Here is a 21,902-nt window from a genome sequence, read left to right on the forward strand (position 1 = left end):
TTCTTATGGATTTCATTAAGAAAATTCTTAAAACCATACATGAAAATTTAAGTTCAGATATCATTGAACAATTTCCAATCATTAGATTTTAGGATTAACATCAAGAACATAATTAAATTAAGCTCTAAAATCCTAATTTTCTAACAATCCCCCACAAATCCATACAGAAATGCGATCAATTTCCCATCATGACTTGTTTTTCAGAGTCGGTACCCTTCCGGGTTTGAACCCTCCTAATTCCTCTACTTCAATGGCTATCGGACTCAGATGGAATGTTTCACCTTGAATCTTAATCCGTTTAGTATAACCATATTCCATAGACGACGACAAGTCAAAGGTTATGGTGCCAATCTACGGCTTTGAGACATTAATGGTCATGTCTCGATCCTGTTCGTCGAATGCTTCAAGGATTAACCCTATCCTCTAATTGCGACCACACAATTACATTCGCTTAGCTGGGCATCTCCAGAGATATACTGCCTCTATCTCGTCAAATGACTTGATCCCATTCAGAGTTTTAACACTCTTGCTTTTCTGGCAGTGTCAGTACCTTCTAGGTTTACAGGGGATAGACTTAGATACTATAGTATCATCTATGTAGCAAAGGTACTACCAACTCATCCTTACAGCTTGTTATTACCCATTGAATACACTTCGAGGGATCTCCTCTCATGTGTATTGGGTTCCCACTGTTGATGAATTATGATGGGTTGACAGTCCCATCCCCAACCTTGACTTAAGGACCACTGCAGGTTCCAGTCCTTTAGTAAGAGGATCAGCTATATTATTCTGAGTTCCTATGAACTCTATAGCTATGATCCTATCAGTCACTAAACCCCTTATAGACTTGAGTCTAACTTGGATGTGTCTCTTAGTTTTAGCATTATGCTTTTTACTGCTAATCTTGTCGATAGTTGTTCGACTATCACAGTGAATAGCAATAGCAGGAAGCGGTCTGCTTACTACAGGTATTGCAGACATAAGTCCGTGTAACCATTCAGCCTCCGTCCCTGTGGCGTCAAGTGCATAAAACTCAGCCTCAAAAGTAGACCGAGTAACAATAGTCTGTCTGCTTGACTTCCAGGATATTGCTCCACCAGCCAAGGTGAACACGTATCCAGTCACTCCATTGGAACCAGACTTCTTAGCTATCCAACTTGCATCACTGTACCCTTCAAGCACACCAGGAAATCTCCTGTAGTGTAAACTAAGGTACATTGTGCCTTTTAGATATCTAAGTACTCTATCAAGAGCATCCCAATGAGTTCTATTTGGACAGCTTGTATATCTAGCCAATTTAGACACAGAATATGAAATATCTGGTCTAGTACAGTTAGCAAGATACTGCAAGCTCCCAATAATCTGAGAATACCTTAACTGAGATACAGGCACTCCTGAAGTATTCTTGACAAGGGCAACTTTCGAATCATAAGGTGTACTAGCGATTCTACACTGTGAATAACCATATTTCTCAAGTATAGATTTCTCTATATAATTAGATCGAGTCAAGGTTATTCCTTCAGTGGACTGAATCAGTTTGATTCCAAGAATCACACTTGCCTCACCCATATCCTTCATTTCAAAATGCCTTTTCAAGAATTCTCTAGTCTCGTTAATAATCTCAATATTGGTTCCAAACAGTAAAATGTCATCCACATATAGGCACAAAATAACACACTCATTACCTTTAACTTTAGTGTAGACACACTTATCACTTTCATTAATCTTATAACTGAAAGGGAACATAGTTTCATCAAACTTTTTATGCCAATCTCTGGGAGCTTGTTTCAAGCCATAGATGGACTTGATCAACTTACATACTTTCCTTTCATTGCCTGATGCAACAAATCCATCAGGTTGATCCATATAAATCTCTTCTTCAAGTTCACCATGAAGAAAAGCCGTCTTTACATCCATCTGATGGATGATAAGACCATGGACTGAAGCCAATGCTATAAGCATTCGGATTGTTACCATTCTTGCGACCGGAGAGTATGTATCAAAATAATCAATTCCTTCCTTTTGCTTAAAACCCTTAGCCACCAATCTAGCTTTGTACTTATCTATTGAGCCGTCAGGGTTCAACTTCCTTTTAAAGACCCATTTGCACCCAATAGTAGAACACCCAGGAGGGAGATCAACCAACTCCCATGTTCCATTAGAAACAATAGAGTCAATTTCACTCTTGACAGCACCCTTCCAGTGCCTTGACTCAGAAGAATCCATAGCTTGCCGGAAAGTTAAAGGTTCGTCCTCGATATTGTAAGTGATGAAATCACCTCCAAAATCCTTGACTACCTTTGCACGCTTACTTCTCCTTGGTTCCTCTAGTTCCTTAGGACTAGAGCTACTACTAGGTTCCGCCCCCACATTTGTCATCTTTTCCACATGATCAGGAATAGAACTTGATGTGTGAGTAGGATCTTCCTCAGAAGTCGTTTCAGGTATTCCAGTCTTCATAGGGTAGACATCCTCAAAGAATGTCGCATCTCGAAATTCAACTATCGTGTTTGCCACTATACCATCTATGTCAGATTTTAACACTAAAAATCTCATAGCTGTAGTGGTTTCAAGATAGCCCAGAAAGATACAGTCAACAGTCTTTGGACCTAGTTTCTTTCTCTTGTGTTCAGGAACAAGCAACTTAGCAAGGCACCCCCACACACGAAGATACTTAAGACTAGTCATCCTGCCTTTCCATAACTCCAAGGGTGTTTTATCCATGTGTTTCAGAGGGACTCTATTCAAAATATGGCAAGCCGTATTTAGAGCCTCTCCCCACATGTATTTAGGCAACCCAGAGTTAATAAGCATACTATTAATCATATCTTTAAATATTCTGTTCTTTCGCTCAGCAACCCCATTAGACTCAGGTGTGTATGGTGGAGTAACTTCATGAACTATACCATTGTTTGCACAAAATTCATTAAAAGCATTACTCGTATACTCACCACCTCTATCAGATCTCAATCTTTTAAGTAGCTTACTAGTTTGTTTTTCTACTTCAGTTTTATATATAATGAATTTACTAAGTGTTTCATCCTTATGTCTAAGTAAATAAACATAACAGTATCTACTACTATCATCTATAAAAGTAATGAAGTATCTAAACTGGTCCTTGGTCAACACACCACCAAATTCACAAATATCAGTGTGTACTAAATCTAACAAGTCTGAATCCCTAACAACGTTATGAAAAGGTTTCCTTATCTGTTTAGCAGACACACATACTTGACATTTAGAATTCTTTTCTATGGTATATTTTGGAATCAACTCTAAGTTCATCATGTTCTTAAGAGCACCAAAGTTTAAATGACCTAGTCTAGCATGCCATATATTTGAGGATTCAATACAGTTAACAGTAGGAATAACATTATTATTCAAATTTCCCAAAACGGGATCCCCATTAATAACAAATAAACCATTTGACAAGTAACCCTTGCCAAAGAATGTACCAGTGTGAATAAGAACTACTTTATTACACTTGAAAGAAATTTCAAAACCACTAGAAACTAAACAGCTTCCACTTATTATATTTCTACGCATGTTGGGAACATGATGCACTCTCGTCAGAGATAGAATACGTCCTGAAGGGAACTTCAGATCCACGTTTCTAACTCCATGTACTTGAGCAACACTAGCATTCCCCATCTTCACAGTCAGGCTATGACTCTGTTGATAAGATACAAATAAACTAATATCAGCACAAATATGTACATTAGCTCCAGTATCTATCAACCATTTATTTGACAGATAGGTAAAAAAAATTACAGGGTTGTAGGATACATACCGGTCAACGTCGGTTTCAGAAGCCGTAGCCTCACCAACAACCATGTTCACTACAGGCCCACTTGCGGTTCCAAGCACAACATTCGCTTGCGCTACCTCGGTTTTCTTCGCTTTCTTCGTAGGGCAGTCCTTACTCCAGTGCCCAACCTGCCCACAAGACCAGCATGGTTTGTTTGCCTTGGGTTTCTTGGCCTTGTCCTTGTCACTCTTAGGTTTATTACTATTAGCTTTCTTAGCAAAAGCCTTCCTCTTTTGTCCTACAGTTGCTATGTTTACCTTTGAGGTACCGTGTTCAGTTGGCATCACATGTCCCTGTTTGGACTTGTGTTGTTCTTGCACCGAGATGTCCAGCATAAGGTTGGTCCAGGTGATCTCTCTTTTCTGTCTTTTCAGGGAGAGGGAGAACTCTTCCCAAGACTTCGGGAGTTTTTCAATCACACTCATCACCTTAAACTTCTCCGGGAGATTCATTCCAGACTCCTTCAAAGCATGCACTATCATCTCGAATTCATGCACCTGCTCAGTCATAGACTTATTGTCCACCAGCTTGAACTCGAGGAACCTTGCCACTGAATACTTTTCTAGACCTTGTGAGTCGGTATTATGTGTCTGGTCCAGCTTCTCCCATAAGAGTTTTGCAGAGTAGGCATCAGAAGAATAGACATCAAACAAAGTGTTTGTTAGTGCCGCCAGAATGGCCACCCTAACCACTCCATCCTTCTCAGCCCACTTCGCAAAAGCCTTAACTGTGTCAGCCTTCTCTTGATCCACTTCTGGTTTATCATATTCCACAACCGGCCACAGACCCTTTATAGTCAACTACAACTTCATCCTTTTCTGCCAGCGAGAAAATCCAATGCCACCGTTGAATTTCTCCGGTAAACCGGTTAGTTCAACAGCCTGTGGGAAACTATAGGTGGTCCAATCAATGGCCCCAGCAGTTGCACCCGAACTGCTACCACCACCAACGATAACCTCAATTTCGTTAACCATTATGCTAAATTCTATATAACTAATATTCTCTTCAAGAATGTTGTAAAACTCACCAACAAATATAGCAACATAGAAGCAAGTGTATAAAGAATTTAGCAAGTTTAGGCCAAGACCACAGTTAACAAAACAAAACATGTAGGTAAACAAAATCAGTAACTGAAATAATGAAGAGAGAAAGAAAGATGTACCCAAAACCATAACTTTTAACAGTGACTGAAATAAAGGTTCACAGATACAAAATGCCAAGAAAAATGATCACAGCTGAGTCACCAGGCCTTGCTCGAAGTCCTGGCTGCTCTTGAAGAGAATATTGCCCCTACCTGCTGCGTTTAGGATGCGCACAATATCTCCACCAGGATAAAACAGCTCGGAGTTTATGTTAACAGCAGCAACAAAAGCTCCACTTCGACCAGCACCTCAGTCGCCGGAAAATATCAGCACTTCAGGACTTTTGGGAGAGAAATGCAGAGAGGTTGAAGAGAAGAGAAGAGAATGTAGTGTGTACTTAATGTATGAATTAAACTGCTTCATTAATAAAAAAATCAAAACTGATCAGATTTTGAATTTAAATTACTTGTAACAGCTTTTCACATTAACACCCACATTATTATCAGAACTTAAGTTAATTTCTGATCTGATATCAGAACTTAAGTTAAGTTCTGAGATATCATATCAGAACTTAAGTTCTGATTTTATTCATCAGTTACAGATCAGATTATATTATTTGTCCAGGTTCAAGGTATTTAGACTAAGCCCAACAATTTATAATAATCCAATCACTGATAAATAAATTTGAATTAAAATTAATTCTCAAATAAATAAAATCCTCGCCCAGGTCGCCTCGCTTACGCGAGACGCCGAGACATTCGCCCAAATCGCCATTCGACCCGGCCCGGGACCGGTGCGTGACGGGGCGGGGCGGGGCGCGCGCGCGTGTGCGCGCGTGAAGCACACAACAACACAATGGACCATCACACACCTTAGTAGTTGTATACTACTTATGTGGGTAATACCATATAAAGCACACAACCTCCTTTATTTATTTCAATGTGGGACAAACATTCTCAAAAATTTTTTAAGTTACTTTCAACTCTCATTTCTTATGGATTTCATTAAGAAAATTCTTAAAACCATACATGAAAATTTAAGTTCAAATATCATTGAACAATTTTTCAATCATTAGATTTTAGGATTAACATCAAGAACATAATTAAATTAAGCTCTAAAATCCTAATTTTCTAACAAAAAAAATCTTCTCATGTGGTTTGGCTCGGTTCTGGGGTGTTTTGCTGCTGGATTTTTCAGTGTTGTTCGATCAAAGATCCAGAGTTGTGTTGGGTTCATTATTTTTTTGGGGTGGTTGTTGGTAGCAGTAAGACAGTTTTGAGCGGGGCTGTGTATTGTCTCCGTTTTGGTGTCTCTGCTCTATGTGGTGCTTTGCTTGAAGAGGTGTTTAAAGGGAGCTGGAAGCTGGTTTATTTGATCGAGTATGGTGGCGGTAATTTTTGTTGTAAGAGATTGGAAGCTCTGTTCGGGATCTTTCTTTTGTTGGTGTTCGAGTGCTTTATTCAAGAAGATTTGAGGCTGAGTTTGGTTTTTTGGATTGCTTTGTTGCAGTTTGTTATTTTTGCAAGCTGTTGTTTTGAAGTTGTTGCTTTGGATTGGGTCTGTTGCTTTCTTTGTGGGCTGGTTTTCTTGGGTTTTCTTCCTTGGATGTTTAGCTTTATGGGTTGGGCTTTTTTGGTCTTAAGTGGTTTTTCTAGGTCCCCTTTTATGGGCTTGCTAGTTTGGCTTTTGCGCCTAGCCCTTTTGGCTTCTCTTGTATTTTTCTTTATTTTCGATGCTTCTTTAATTTTTCTTTTGGAGATTTTTTTCTTAGAAAATTTGAGAAGTATCAACTCTTGATTCTTCTCTCTTTTAGTTTAATTTACGAGGATTTGACCTAATTTACCCAAAAAAAAAAGTCACATGTGTGTTTATGTGTGTAAATTATTATTTTTTATATTTTTGAGTAAATTATGTTGGTCTCGTTTATTTATATGCTAGATATATTGGTCATGTATATATCTAATTGTTATTCGGTAAATTACTCAAATAAAATGTATTTATGATTATTCAAAAATTATAATTTATCTAATAATTAAATTACAATTATTTATATATCGTAGTCGTAGTAGCACTGACAATCAAACATTATTTATTTTTACTCAACAGAGCATCATTCATGGATCTGACATAAAAATAATTCATATATCTTCAAGACTAACCACTGATATTCAGAAGTTTTTTTTTAAGAATCTGAAGATAAATTTGTACTAATATCATCATTCAAATATTTTAAAGTTTCTTTCATTTATGATTCTAATATTTCTTTTTATAGTAACTTCTAAAATTAATTTTCAATTTGATGAATTTTTTTAAATATTAGTTGAACTTGTTAATCCTTTCAAAATATCGACTTATATTAATTTTTTTATTTAGATAGCATAACATGGATTAAATAAAATAATACAATATATTAAAGTTTTAATCTTTTTTCAAATAATTTAAAATAGATGTACAATATTTTCCAACACTAAATATCACTATTTTAATAAATATCTTGCAAATCTCATACATTTGACAAGTTGAACATTGCAGAAAATATGTTTTTATAGAACAAGATTAGTTTGAAGAACATACATATTCACGATATAGAACACGTAAATATTCAATATGTTGAACATTAATGATATAACACTATAACACACGTTTATATCATGTAGTTTATTGTTTTAGTTTTTAAATTATTAAAAAAAAAAACTTGAACCATTATATTGGATTGTAATATAAATTTAGGATTTTGGACTCTAGAACTCCAAAAAAAATAGGGTCTTTATATATATATGATTAGTTATAATAACCATGTCAAATTGAATAATATAAAATTTAGGATTTGTCTTACAAATATTTGAATATAAATATATCTTTAATTAAATAATGCAATAAAAAACTTTTTTTTATGAAAAAAGCATCAAATGTCTTACCATTTTTTAAATAACATGTTAATGGAAATTATTAATTTTACTTTATATTTGTAGTTTAATTTTTTCTAAAGGAAATGAATAAAATAGGACTCTAGGAGCACCTCTTATAAATTCACCATCATTGACTAATATTTTAAACCTAATTTTTTTTAAAACATTAATAAATAAATCGATTTGGTATATCTTCGTAGTTTTAACGGAGCTTGTGATATCTCATGTCAAATTTTGAATATATTTAAATATTGGGTCAAGTTCCATATGTAATAATGTAAAACCAGTCAGTTAGTAATTTTGATACATAATATAAATTGACTTGATTGTATAAAGACCTCAAAAAAATTAATTTTTATTAATATAAGATATTATAAAATTTATCTTTATTGTTAAGGTATTATCGTCGAGCTCGTAATTTAAATTTATTAAACCTAGATAGTGATGATGTACTTTCGGTTGGGTCATGTAGTCAAATTTCGAGTATTTTTTTAAAATGGGTAAAATTTTGATTTTGAAGCTAGTAATTTTGATACTCCCTCAAGTCCCTTCCAATTGTTTACATTTGTGATGAAGTGTCCGACACGCATTTTAAGGTGCATAAAAAGTATAGTTATGTAACTTATTTTTACAATTTTCTTTTCCTGAATAAAAGTTGAATGTTTTAATTTTTATTCAGAAAAACAAAATTGTAAAAAAAATTACAGAATTATACTTTATATGCACCTTAAAATGCGTGTAGGACACTCTCTAAAAAATGTAAACAATTGAAAGGCACGGAGGGAGTACATAATATTAATTGACTTTATTCTATGAAGACCTCAAAGATATTAATTTTTATGAACATAAGATATCACAAAACTGTTCTTTGTTGGTAAGATTTTCTAATCAAACTCGTAATTCAAATTAAACCTAGATAGTGACGTGGTATTTACGGGAAGGTCATTTAGTCAAATTTCGAGTATTTTTTGAAAAATGAGTCAAGTTCTAATTTTGAATTCGAAATAAATCGAAATACGTTAATTATAACTTATTTAAAAATGTAGTACACATATATATTATTTATATAAGTGTGTCTCTTTTCAACATATAAAAAATTTAATTATATGTATAATTTATTTTTTATTAAAACATATATATTAAAAATGTATGAGACATACTTTTCAAATTAAAAATTATTTAATAAATAAGGGAATGATCCGTTTATATACTATACTTAACTTTATATCTCAAATTCAATTATTCAAAACTAACTCTACAAATATATTAGTAATCATGTTCAAAGTTAAATAAATTGGCATTATTTACGACACTCACATATTATGTGTATGATAAAAAAATTAAGTTATAGTGTTGTGTAGTGTTAAGGTGATGTGCTTCTGAATGTAAAGATTCAGGTTTAATTCCTCACTACAACCTCTTTTATATAAATTTAAAATATAGGGCTAAATTAGTCATTTTAATGAGATTTTTTACTCTCATCAATATTATTACCATATTCTCTTATTATATATAGACGAGATTTGTTTAAAAAGTATTTGCGAAAAGATATTCTAGTTTAGATTATACGAATTTTTTAAATACTTGAATAATCTAGATATATAGAATATGGTTTTGTCGATAGTATAAATTTTGCCATCAATTAAATGTCAAATTAGGGGTTAGAATTATTTTGAATGTGTAATTGTGTTTTAGATTATTTGGTCCAAATAACCATGCATGCAGGATGTATATTTATAATATTTAATTGTTTAAAGTTGAATGCTAAAGTTTGTAAATGAACAGAAAGATTTTCATCAATTATTCAGACCATTTTCGTTATGGGCTTTCAGGCCCATTCGGTTTATTTGTTTACAAATTCTTGGTCCGACTATTTTAGTTAAAATACAATTAACATGCTTTAAGTTTTCAAGTCTTTGCCGCTTGTATTTTGATTTCGAAGTCTGTTCCAGCTAAATATGAAATGCGAAGTTTGCTGACCGATGTGGTACATGATACAATTTGTTTGAAGATTAAAATATTTAATTGTGTTCTGATTATTAAAATTTTAGGAATTGTTCGAGCAAATATTTCAATATTTTAAGTGTCAATTTCGAGATAAGTATTTTTGACTTATTTTTAATTTTCGGAAAATATATTTCAATTCTGTTTTTAATTTCGTATAAGATATAAGAATTTTGATTTCAAAATTATAATATATAAGTTTTTGTGAATTTTAGAACTCAGTTTCTAGTCTCTGCGTTTTCGAACTCGTTCATAATTTACATTATAGTTCCGTAACTAAACTTAGATACCCTTGGTAGGCGCACAAGTGTGCAAATTTAGATATCTATTAAGGATGTGTAATTATTGAAATTTAGATACCGATCATTAGTAAAGTGTGGTAAATAAGAATAAAAATAAGAATAAGAATTAGATGTCGGCTACTGGCAAATTGTGACCGTAGATCAAGATTTTGGTACTTATAAGAATTATCGTTTCGTTCTGTTTTACTATGTTATGTTATAAAATTTGTTCTGTTTTGTTTTAAATCCTGAATTTTGAAATATAAAACTTTGGGTTAGATTTATTTTAGAAAATATTTTAAAAAATTATTATTATTTTGAGAAAAATCGTTTTATTAAAAACACTCATTGTTTTCTGTTAAAGAGTTAGTCGATTTGTACTTGCTGAGTTTTGTGGTTTATTAAAATTTCAGGTTTGGAATTTTGGAACATATTAAGAATAGAGAATGAGAATATGTGGAGATATGTGCTGCTTAGTTTCGTAGTATTTGAGTTTGAATAAATAATTTATTTTTGGAGAATAAATTTGATTATCTGTTTAAACAATTATTATCGAATTTGTGGAGCTGCTTCTTCGTTTTTATGTTTTTGATTATTGAGTTTGACCGCGTTTAGACCTTCGTGATATATTTGAATTATCGAATAAGAATATATTTTATTTAAATTTTGGTATTTAGATTTAGTAGTCCGAAAAGTGCGGGCTGTTAAAGTGTTCCATGTTAATTTTTAAAAAACTGAATATATTCCGTGGAAATTTTGGACAAGCTATTTCGGATAATTTAACCCCGAAAATTGGGTATATTGATATAAATAAAGTGTTTTGATTAGAGGATTGAATTCGATTGTTTCGAACAAAATTATTTAGTAAAATTGATATTACTATTAGAATTTTGTATACATTAGTTGAAAAAGTTTCTTCAAGTAACTTTTTAAAATTAGCATTTTGGGACAAACCGCTATCAAAAAGCTAACTACTATTATAGATTTTCTTTGGTTAAATTTCTAGTTTGATGAGAAAATAATTATTGTGTGCAATACGAGTTTAAAAGATATGCAATATCCGTTAATATATTTTTTTGAGTCGATCACTAAATCAAGTTATTATATGTTCGTTCCAATTGATCATAATAATAATAAAATATATATAATTATTTTCATAAATTTAGGACAACTAAATGAATTGAATTCTGTTTAATTATTTCAACAGAGTTTAATACAATAATTGAAAATTTATCGAGTTTCAATTATTGACGAAACAATAAATTGTATTGCAGAATTCTCTTAATTTGCTATTTTCGCTAGAAAAATGATCAAAATACCTATTTTAGGATCCTTTTATTCAAAATAGCCATAAAGAAATAAGGTGCTCTAAATAGGCACCCGGTACTCCACTAGAGTACAACGCCATACTCCTCTGTCACTGAAGTAACTCCTCTGTCAATCGTAATTCTTATAATTGGGGTGACGACATGAACGAGCGGAGTAGAGGAGTATTAGGGTCCATCGTCAATGAAGTTTTATGTATTTTTTTGAAAAATAAAAAAATTTATTTAATTTTATTATTTAAACATCTACCATATTTTATAATTTTTTATATTTTATATTTTAATAATTCTCTATCCGGGGTTTAGAAATATTTATAAAAATAATAATAAAAGTAAAATTTATTTAGAGTTTAGGGCGCCCTAAACCCTAGAGCCTAAAACCCGATTAAAGTGTGAACCTTAATTTAATAATTTTAAAAATTTAAAATTTTAGATAATATTGTTGAACAGTATAAGATTCCCGTTGAGACCTTCCTCTACCATTCTAAGGTTTTAGTACGACTAATTACTTAATATAATATCAGAGCTCGATTCAGGGAGGAACTTGGGTTCAAGTCATCCCATCCACATTTATTTAATTTAATATTTGTTATTGATATTGATAATTGATTATATTTATTATTATTATAGGAAAAATATTATTTAAATATAATTATTTAGGCCTCGTGGGAGGGCTTTACCAAGACTCATCTTTTTCTTCCAAGCTAATTTACATTCCCTTTACTCTTTATTAAGTAGTTACTCCCTCCGTCCCATCAGGATGTTTACATTTCTGGTGGGCACGGAGACCAATATATATATATATATATATATATATATATAAGTAGGTAAAGTAATGAAAAGTGATGAAAAGTGGTTAAAGTAGTGGGACCTATTAATATTTAATAATAGATTTGAGAGACTGGAGGAAGTTAGTGGGTGTAATAGTGTTTTATATTATTAAAAGTTTATTATTTTTGGAATGTAAAGAAATGGATGAGACAGCCCAAAATAGTAACTGTAAAGAAATGGATGAGACAAAGGAGTAAATATTATTGTGAAAGTGATTTATCACCTTTGAGTCTTTGACATAAAAATAATCTTCTTTCCTTTAAATTAAAGGCACAATAAAGGTCATGCCATCTCCCCATGGACCTCACCTAATTTAATTACCACAAACCTAGTGACCACCGACAGTACTATTACTATTACATACATGTATTCATCCGATATAAATAAAAAATATATATATAAAGCAGGCCATTCCCATTTCTCCATACATTGTAAATTTACAAAACACCCCCAAAATTTTTAAGAGGTGATGTGTGCAAATGACTCACAAATCACAATGCACAAATAATTATATATCAAAAAAAGGGGAAGAACACGCAACTCTTGATTTAGAGTACCAAAACATGTTCTTAAGGATTTTATATTTGTGCATACAGAGAAGAATAGGCAAAAAAGAGAGTAAAAACAAACTTAAAGACATAAAAAAAAAAATTGACAACTAATTACAGTATACAGAAACAAGGAAACTCGTATTTCTTCTAAGGTTCACTTTAATGCAAAGCAAATCCAAGGCCTTTATTATTACTCAACCAGGATGATCCTACAACTGCAGTAACATTCCAGCACAAGAACACCGAGCCTGAGAAACATAGGCAGTGTACGACGTTCGATATCGGGAATATTGATGCGTATGGGTTTACCTTGATGCATTGTTGTGCTTGATTATTGTTTGGTTTGTGGGTTTACTTGACTCTGAATTTTCAGTGGCAGCTAGCGAAATGAGAATCCTGTCGTAATGCCCCCAGCATACTACATGTGACTTCCATCAACTTGCCTGTTGTAAGCGCATACAACAAATATGTTGCTATTAGTCGGTCAGCTATGTATAAATTATTAGTCACAACAATCAGCATTCTGTATAACACAAAAGCAATTATCATTTTACTAATGGAAACTGCCAAATTGATTTATTCTTTTGAGAACTTTAAATTAAGCACAAACAAAGACTCTGTACTGTATGTAATTATATCCAGGAATGAAAAGTAAATCAAGAATCACCATGGAATATAAACAATTGCGAGAAGTAGAAGTGACGTTAACGAATGACAGCTGAGCTGACCAGGTTCAACAAGTTTTCTACTTGCTTTCCATTTTTAAATCTCGAGGAAAAACTGAAAACAAATTAATTTAAGCAACCAAAACCAAGCAAAGGCGCTGAAGAAATCTGGATTAGCCATACGGCCCATACTCCATCCCACTCAAACTATAACGAAAAGGCATATACAATCAACTCCTGAATGGCAAAATTCCAAACAACTGTTGTAGTGTCAGCGAGATCCTTAAAGGTGACTTACTTAAACTAACTAAACATACTCGTTATATCTAGACAGTGTGGTGAGTGTAAGATGTACGTAGATTAGTATAACTTAAAGAGCAGTCTCCGACTATATAGTCACTGTCAAGTGCACCTAATCAAAATAAATTTATCAACCCAACAAATGAATTAGCATGCATAGAACTGGTCCAGCCAAAATCCATTGGATACAAAACCAAAAAAGTCAAACATACAAAAAAATCAATTGAACGCACACAACCATAGTTTTACACAACATGATTGGCTTTGCTCTTAACAAAATAAGCTACGTACAAATTAAACATGTACAACCAGGCAGAACTAGTGATTATATACAAACTAATACTAAGACCAAGTGGTAGGAATTGAATGCACTGTGCACAACTTATTATAAGTCCCACTTGACCTATCACCAATATCAATCAACATCATATCTGCTGCACCCCAGCTATGACTCTTAATTAGGATCACCGACACATTTTTCTACACAAAATTTCGCTCGAAAGATTCTTCTAAGTATGCCAATTTCCTCACCCTGAATTAAGGTCAATTGCACAGAACATCCGTGACAAGTTCTAGTCCACCTGCTTTATAAAATCTTAAGGTGATAGAAGAGATTAATGCATTGATAGGGTACTAACAGAAAAATTTAACTTATTTTATAAAATCCAGTAATAATCACATCCAAATTGCTAACTATTTGAATTCTATTTTCTGTACAATTCATCAGTAATTATGTAAAAACACAAAAGAATTTACAAACCTCTTCTTGGCTTAGCAGCAACTTTACTCACAGCAGGCACAACTTTCTTAGCCGGCTTTGTCTCCTCTTCTACCGGAAACAATACACCGTCAATCCCCTGAACCGATATTCTACCGTCGATATAAATATCCGGATCAAACAAATAAGCCGAACCCTCACCTTGTCCGAATTTAACTGAACCATCAGCCTCCTCAGCAACAACCTTATGAGGCAATCTCAAAGTATCGTAATTCACTTTCCCGAATCTCCTCACAGAATTGTACATACTTTCCTCTGTTTGATACTCTGGTATCAAATGATAATACATTATTTGTTCGGGTGCACCAGGCTCACTTAACTGATCAGTAGTCAATTTCGCCATCGCCTCGTCATTCGGTGCTAAAACTGTCAACACATAACCTTCCGAAACCAATCTTCCCATTTCCGAGGCTAATGATGTTAAATTTACGAGAATATCTGCCATTTCATTGTACCCTCCGTAATGCAACAGTGTTTGAATAAAATCCTTTACTTGACTCTCACCGTCAAAATGATGCTTAGCGCCACCAGGCCCTGGCGCTGGCGCCGGGGCTATAGAAGGTCCCGGTGCCAAAGCATCATAAATTGGTAAAACAGGGGGAGCTCCAACAGGAACCGGTGCAGGTTTTTTTAACCTGTTTGTTCTTGGGTCAACTTCGGGGGCTCCCTCAGGTAAAACCGCAGATATGGATCTTAAACTTCTCCGAGCATTAAAATTTTCTTCTACAGATTTAGGAATCAGTAAGCGCTCAATTCCATGTATGATCCCGTCGGGTCGGGTTATATCATCCGGTCGGGTCACTTTGGCCTCGCCGACAAAATGTTCATTTTTCGAGCTGAAATATTTAAGGTTCAAATGAGTAGCGGAGAGAGTTGCATGCTTTGCATGCGGCCAATGAGAAGAGTGTATTCGCTTGGGAATAATATGAAATAACAAAAGCTCCTGCAGAGATTTGAGATTTCTAGGCTCTAACAGAAACCTCTTAAACTCCGGATCAATATTTTGTTGCAGAGCTTCATTTTGCGGTGCAAAAATAGTAATATTATGAATCGTAACAGCCCGTTCCAGAGTTTGTAGAAGCAGAGCCTTTTCGATAAGTTCGGAAAGCTCGGTGAAGCGAGAGTCTAGAAGCGCAACCAGGACAGAATTGGAGTTGATCTGAGTGGAAGCTGTGGACAATGCAGAGGTGGAGATGAAGAGAAGAGAGAGTAAAAGTAGAGAGAGATAGCGTGTGGCGCCATAGATATGAGAATCCATGGCGCAAAAGTTAGAAGGAGAGACTTGCAGATGAGGAGAGGAACTACTTGTTTGATACCTTGATAAGTAGTGCAACTGCTGTGTTATTTTTTTGTATCCAATGATTTGGTTTTGTGTGACTTGAGTTTGTGAATTTTCTCTCACTACATGTGAATAAAATGAGAAATAATAAATAGAGTCCAACAAACTGCACAGTGCTTCTGAATCACCTGTTTTCACTTTATATCTATTTTTCTGATTTCCAAATCACAGTTTTTTTTTGTTTTTTGTTTTTCTTTTTCACAGAAAATCACAGTTTTGTTTATTTAATAGTAAAATGTATAGATTGTATGTACTACTTGTAATACGAAAGTAAAAGAGAGATTGTTAAGGTGTTGTTTGTTGGGAAGATTAAGGTTTGGTTTGGGACAGCCAGCATGTTTCAGCTGCCAACACCCTGGCCTGTTGCAGATATGGTAAGGGTAGGGTTTATATCGGTATTATAAAATTCAATTTCGAATTTTAATATTTTTGGATTATTTAAATTTAAATTAATATATTTATATAAACAAGAAGACGTGAGCGTTTAGGTGGCACCTCTCGTTTCATTCTATTTTTTTATTTTTCTCAATTTTTTGGGTTAATAAATATCAAAAACTACAATTACCTTATATACTCCTAAATATTTTATTATTGTTCGTAATATTTTTCTAAAATTTCTATAAAATCTTCCACTAAGATTTTTGAAATCAACTTATCGTTATATTCTCCTAAAACTTCTACATTCTATTTAAATCAACTTATCATCTTGATATTATCAAAATTTTCGTTTTTACTACGATTTCTCCTCTTTCTCCGAAAATCAACTTACTATACTCTATTTTTTTAGTCTATCAAATATTTTAAAGACAGATATCTATAAATATTTATCGTCATTCATAATATTCTCCTAAATTTATCCAACATTTTCCATTAAGATTTTTAAAATCAACGTTGTCATCGTAATATTCTCCTAAAATTTCTACTTTCTTTTTAAATCAACTTACCATCTTCATATTTTTCTAAATTTCTTTTTTAATATCATTTCTCCTCTTTTTCTTAAATTCAACTTACTATATTATATTTTCATGAAATTTTCTTTTAATTTTTAGCCTATGAAATATTACAAAGAGAAATATTTATAAATATATTTTCTCATTTGTTATATAATTTTATTACATATTATATATGTTATAGTACAAAAAATGAGAATACGAGTGCGGTGCAGGTGGCGCCTCTCATATATTTTTTTAGTTTTCTCAAATTTTTATATAATAAAATAGAAAAAAAATATTTCATTAATTTGACTAATAAATAAAATAATTTTATGATATTATATTTATGAATAATGAGATAATGACTTATTGGAGTAAACATATTTAACAAGAGAATGATTTTTTAAATTTTTTGATTTATTATTTATTTATTATTCTTAATTTCATAGTAACAAAGATCATATAAGAAATACAAGAAAAAAAATTGAAACATTATTTTAGAAGGCCGCTGCGAACCGCGGCTTAGTAAATTAGTTTGTCAAATTTTGGATCGGATCGATTTTTTGGGATATCCAAACTTACGAATAATTTAGTCAAATTAAATATTATTTATACATGAAAACACCATTAAATACATTTATATAATACCTAACAGGTAGTCAAACACGTTATACTACATGGCTTGACAAGTTGATTACAATCTTATATATGTTGATAACATTAAATTTAGTATTCCATCATAAATAAATTTTATAAATATATTAAAGTATAACTTAAATATTAAAGTTGATATTGAAATATTAAATAGTTAAAATTCACTGTATAAATATTGACAATCTTGATATTAATCTAATGCTACTCAAACAATATAATATGTCTTAAATCTAGAATATTATATATAATACATTATTTACGTGTCGGGTTTTAATCGGGTTTCAGGTTTGGATTGGATTTCGGATTGGTTTTCGGTTCAGTATCGTTGAAATACAAATCCAAATCCAAAATTTCGTGTTTGGTATTTCCAAAATTTCACGATTCAGATTGGATATTCGTCGAATCAGATTAATTTAACCTCCCTAGCCTCTCGTCCTCGGCTTGTCCGCTTGGCTTTGCATCAGATTAATTTTAGCGTACATTTCTTAAAACCTAAAACTTCAATTTAGTATTCTGGAAAAAAAGATTAGAATTTATTAAAATTAAATATATTAAGATTATAATTTATTAAAATTAATTATGTTTCAACTATCATCAAAGTATTGTGTTGGAGAAAAATCCTAAACTAACAAAACCGCAAGTGCACGGGCGTACGTGAGTACGGAGGCAAGTACGGGTCGAACCACAGAGAATACGAATCAAATTTTTAATGTAATAAACTAACGAAATAATTATACTAGCACTTAAAATATCACTTTTTAAAGATCTAAGGAACATATTTCATCGGCTAAATACGAATATCATGGCATAAACATGTACTTTTAATAGCAAATAAACTCACAAGTTGTTAGGTCACACTTTCACTGTAGAGGGGGTGAATACAGTGTTTATTACAATCAAATCAAACTTCAAGAACTTATGTAACAGAAAACAAACTTTATTTAAACAATAAACTCTGTTACAATCTGGAACTGTTATCTCTCAGTGATGAACAAAATATCACGAGAGCTGCTAGGGTTATATTAAATAATATTCTTGATAATGATAACACTTATAGTGTAAACCCTATGTCTGTGTTTATATACTACACAGTTACAAGATATTCGCTAATTGATATGGAATATAATTCTGCTTCCTAAAATATATCAATCAGATATCTTCTATTCCAAGTATTCCATTCTTCACGGAATTCCTTCTTCATGCATATCTCTTCTTATGTTTATCTTGATCTTCTTAACTTTAATCAGCTACTGTCCTTATCTGATCGTCCTTCAGCACTTAAGTTCTGATATCTATCTCCTGATAACATAAGTACTGATATCCCTTAAGTTCTGACTTCCAGTATAAGTACTGATTTGTTCTGTTCAAATAAGATCTGAAATCTAAACATAAAACATATTAGCCATGACATTATCAAATATATCTAACAATCTCCCCCAACTTGTAAATTAACAAAATATACAAGTTTAACAGATATTTGATGATGTCAAAAACATTAAGTACAAATGCATGAGAAATAGACAAGATAACTACAACTTACAGTCCTTAAAGTTTTTACCAATTTAACTTCTGATAACAACTTCAATCTGTATAAATATCAGAATTTAAGCAGTTGTAGATCTTCGACTTGGCTTCATCATTTTCTGATCTCTCTGATGTCAGGAGTTGTTCTGAGATAATTCTTCAACAAACATTTCTCAGCATATCTGAGTTCATCAATCATTCTCCGTTTGACATCTTTAAGCTCTGCAGTATCTTCACCAGTTTGAAATATTGCAGCTCTGAGATCATTAATCTTTGCTTTTCTCAACTCCCGATCTAGTCTTATGACATAAGCTTTGTTAGACTCTAGATTGAATTCAAGCCCCTTAATACCAAGATATGTTCTGATCTGTGCAGTATTAGGCTTCATATCAACAATATCACCATTGTGATTTCTGTACTTTGGAACATATCTGCTGTCAGACTTAACAGAATAAAGTCTTTTCTGTCTCTGAATCTGTTCCTTTAAGTAGTTTGCAGCAGTCTCTGTTATTCTGTCATCCACTTGAAGTAAGAATAATACATGCTCCAATTCTTCAAAATACTTCAATGGAATGGCATTTTGTCTTATATGATAAACCCTACCATCTGTCATGAAATACAACATGATGTATTCTTTCAAGAAGGTATGGTAAACCATCTATACAGATTCTAGTTGATTCAATCTCTCAGAAGTTGCTCCAATACCTGGTTCACTCAAGGAAGTTGGATCATCGGTAGTGTTGTGTACTCTTCTTTCATCAGCACTTCCCAATCCAGTTTTATCTCTAGCTTCCTTTCCAGTAACTACTCTTGCTTCAAAACCACTTGAAGTAGTCTTCAAAGATTGAGTCTGTTTTGCTTTAGTGAATCCTGGTAGGAGTGTTTTAGATTTATTTTCTGATATCAAGTTAACTTGAGCACTGTCAGAGGTTACTTGCTTCTTCTGAATATCAGAACTTACAATTTCTTGACTCTGAACAACTTGAGCCATGTCAGAGGTTGTTTTAAGAACTTTCCTTGAAGTCAGAGCAAGATTATCTTTTCCATCAGTAATTTCTTCTTCATCAGGAGGTACATAAGGCTTGATAGGTTCACCAACCTTTTCTTTACCCTTGAATCTTGGATCTATCTGTGGTTGTGATCTAGCCAAAGTTTCTTCAGTATGTATCCTTTCTTTGATCACAATGCCTTTAGGTTTTGGAAGTAACTTTTTACCAGAAGCTTCAGATTTAGATGTGACTTTCTCTGATTTAAGTCTGGCTTCTTCTTCCTTTAAACTTTCCAAGTCCATCCCTGGATTTTCTTGAAGAAATAACTGTCTTGACATTTCCTCATCAAGATCTAGAAGTTCATCAGAACTTATCCTTTTACCAGCAGCAGAACTTATTCTTTTCCCAGTATCAGAACTTGTTCTGTGACTAGCTTGTCTTGATGTAAACCTTCTACCTTGACTATGACCACTACCCATTCCAGAGTTTCCTTGGTCATCTTTTCCATCATCCTTTCCTTGCAGTGACTTGTTGGTTTTGCATTTGGACTTAATTACCTTCTCCCCCTTTTTGGCATCAGCAGGTAATAAAAGAGAGATAAGTAGTTCCACTGAGGTCTGGATTTCAGTAAGTTGCGATTGCTGAGAAGCTTGATTTGTCAGAATTTGATCAATCTGAGCTTGTTGCTTCTCTTGAGTTTTCTCAATATAAGCAACCCTGTCAATGGTAGGTTGGAAGAACTTTTTCTTATCAAGTTTCCAAACTTGTTCCTGTTTAATAAAGTTCTCCTGAATCTTGTGTAGCTCTGCATGAGTGTTGAAATGAAGACCTTGTAGATGTTTAGTACTCAATGCAGTGACTCTAAGCTGGGTTTTAAAATCATCAGAATGTAACATGTCATCAGCTTTAGTCAAGTGCTCAGCAAGATGTAAAGCATTTGGAACACATGAAACTGAGTTCCATTCCTTAGTCCACTCCTGACCTGCAGGAGTTTCACTCCAAGGTACTGGTGCATCCCTGATAACAAACTCCTTTAGCAGTTCAGACTTAGGAAGAGTCAGTGGAGGAGTATGTCCTGAAGGACCTGCTTCATCAGCATCTACAGTTGTAGCAGCTTCACCAGTATCTCCAACATTTGCAGCATCAGAACTTAAAGAATCAGTATCTTCTGATAAGACAACTGTATGAGTAGCAATGGAGGCTTCAACATCCTCTAATTGCTGATCTGATACTAAGTTCTGATCAACAGCCATATCCTGATGCTCACCTAAAATCTGATCATCATCTTGATGCAGAGAAGGTGTTAGTGATAACTCAGGAGTTTGAACAGCATCAGTAACAGGTGTTGTGGAAGGATTATTTGCTGTTGGAGCTTCTAAGAAAAGTATTTCAGGCACAACCAAGTTCTGAATATCAATTTCAGCACTTGTGCCTGGATCAACAAGAGATATAGAAGGTGAATTAGCCTTGTCAGATACAGGTTCCTGAGATGGAGTTGATGGAGAAGAAGTGACTGGAGCAAATTCCTTGTCTTGTGAGATCAGAGATTCCTGATCCCCTTCCTTAGCTGCTTCCTCCTCATCATCTGAAACTGGCCTCTGTGCCCTCTGTTTCTTGTACTTCCTTGTTGATTTGGATTCCTTGGGAGTTGCAGGAACCGTCATACGTCTAAGCCTCTTGAGAAGCCTAGAACCCCCAATTGCAGAATCCTTCTGAGAAGTTGCCTTCTCAGCTTCATCTATCATAGGTTCTGAAGAGGGAATCTGATCCTCAGAATCTGATTCATCTCTCAAAGTAATCCTCCTCTTCTTCTGAGATGTTTGAGGAACAGTCTTTGTTCTCTTTGGCTTAGAGGATGTAGGCTTCACAGTAGGTGCTGAAGAAGAAGGTTGAGCAGTCTGTGAAGTGGAGAGATAGGATTTGAGATAAG

General features: G+C 33.4%; 1 protein-coding gene and 1 pseudogene across 3 annotated transcripts; both read right to left on the reverse strand.

Annotated features, from left to right (window-relative positions):
• LOC141719215 (uncharacterized) overlaps positions 1-21,902 on the reverse strand; it is a 300,973-nt pseudogene that overhangs the window by 265,837 nt on the left and 13,234 nt on the right.
• On the reverse strand, positions 12,911-15,947 carry LOC141720478 (fasciclin-like arabinogalactan protein 17). 3 transcript variants are annotated; one of them, XM_074522910.1, is made up of 2 exons: positions 14,517-15,944; positions 12,911-13,234 (listed from the first exon to the last, which is right to left on the reverse strand). In XM_074522910.1, the coding sequence occupies exons 1-2, from the start codon at positions 15,790-15,792 to the stop codon at positions 13,161-13,163; spliced, it is 1,350 nt and encodes a 449-aa protein (XP_074379011.1). In that variant the 5' UTR covers positions 15,793-15,944; the 3' UTR covers positions 12,911-13,160. The 3 variants fall into 3 exon arrangements, with proteins under 3 accessions (XP_074379011.1, XP_074379013.1, XP_074379012.1); XM_074522912.1 differs by lacking the exon at positions 12,911-13,234 and adding an exon at positions 13,290-14,351 and having other exon boundaries at positions 14,517-15,947; XM_074522911.1 differs by lacking the exon at positions 12,911-13,234 and adding an exon at positions 13,291-14,337 and having other exon boundaries at positions 14,517-15,947.

The sequence above is a fragment of the Apium graveolens genome, chromosome 4, assembly GCF_009905375.1.
Source record: "Apium graveolens cultivar Ventura chromosome 4, ASM990537v1, whole genome shotgun sequence".
Classification (NCBI taxonomy): Eukaryota; Viridiplantae; Streptophyta; class Magnoliopsida; order Apiales; family Apiaceae; genus Apium; species Apium graveolens.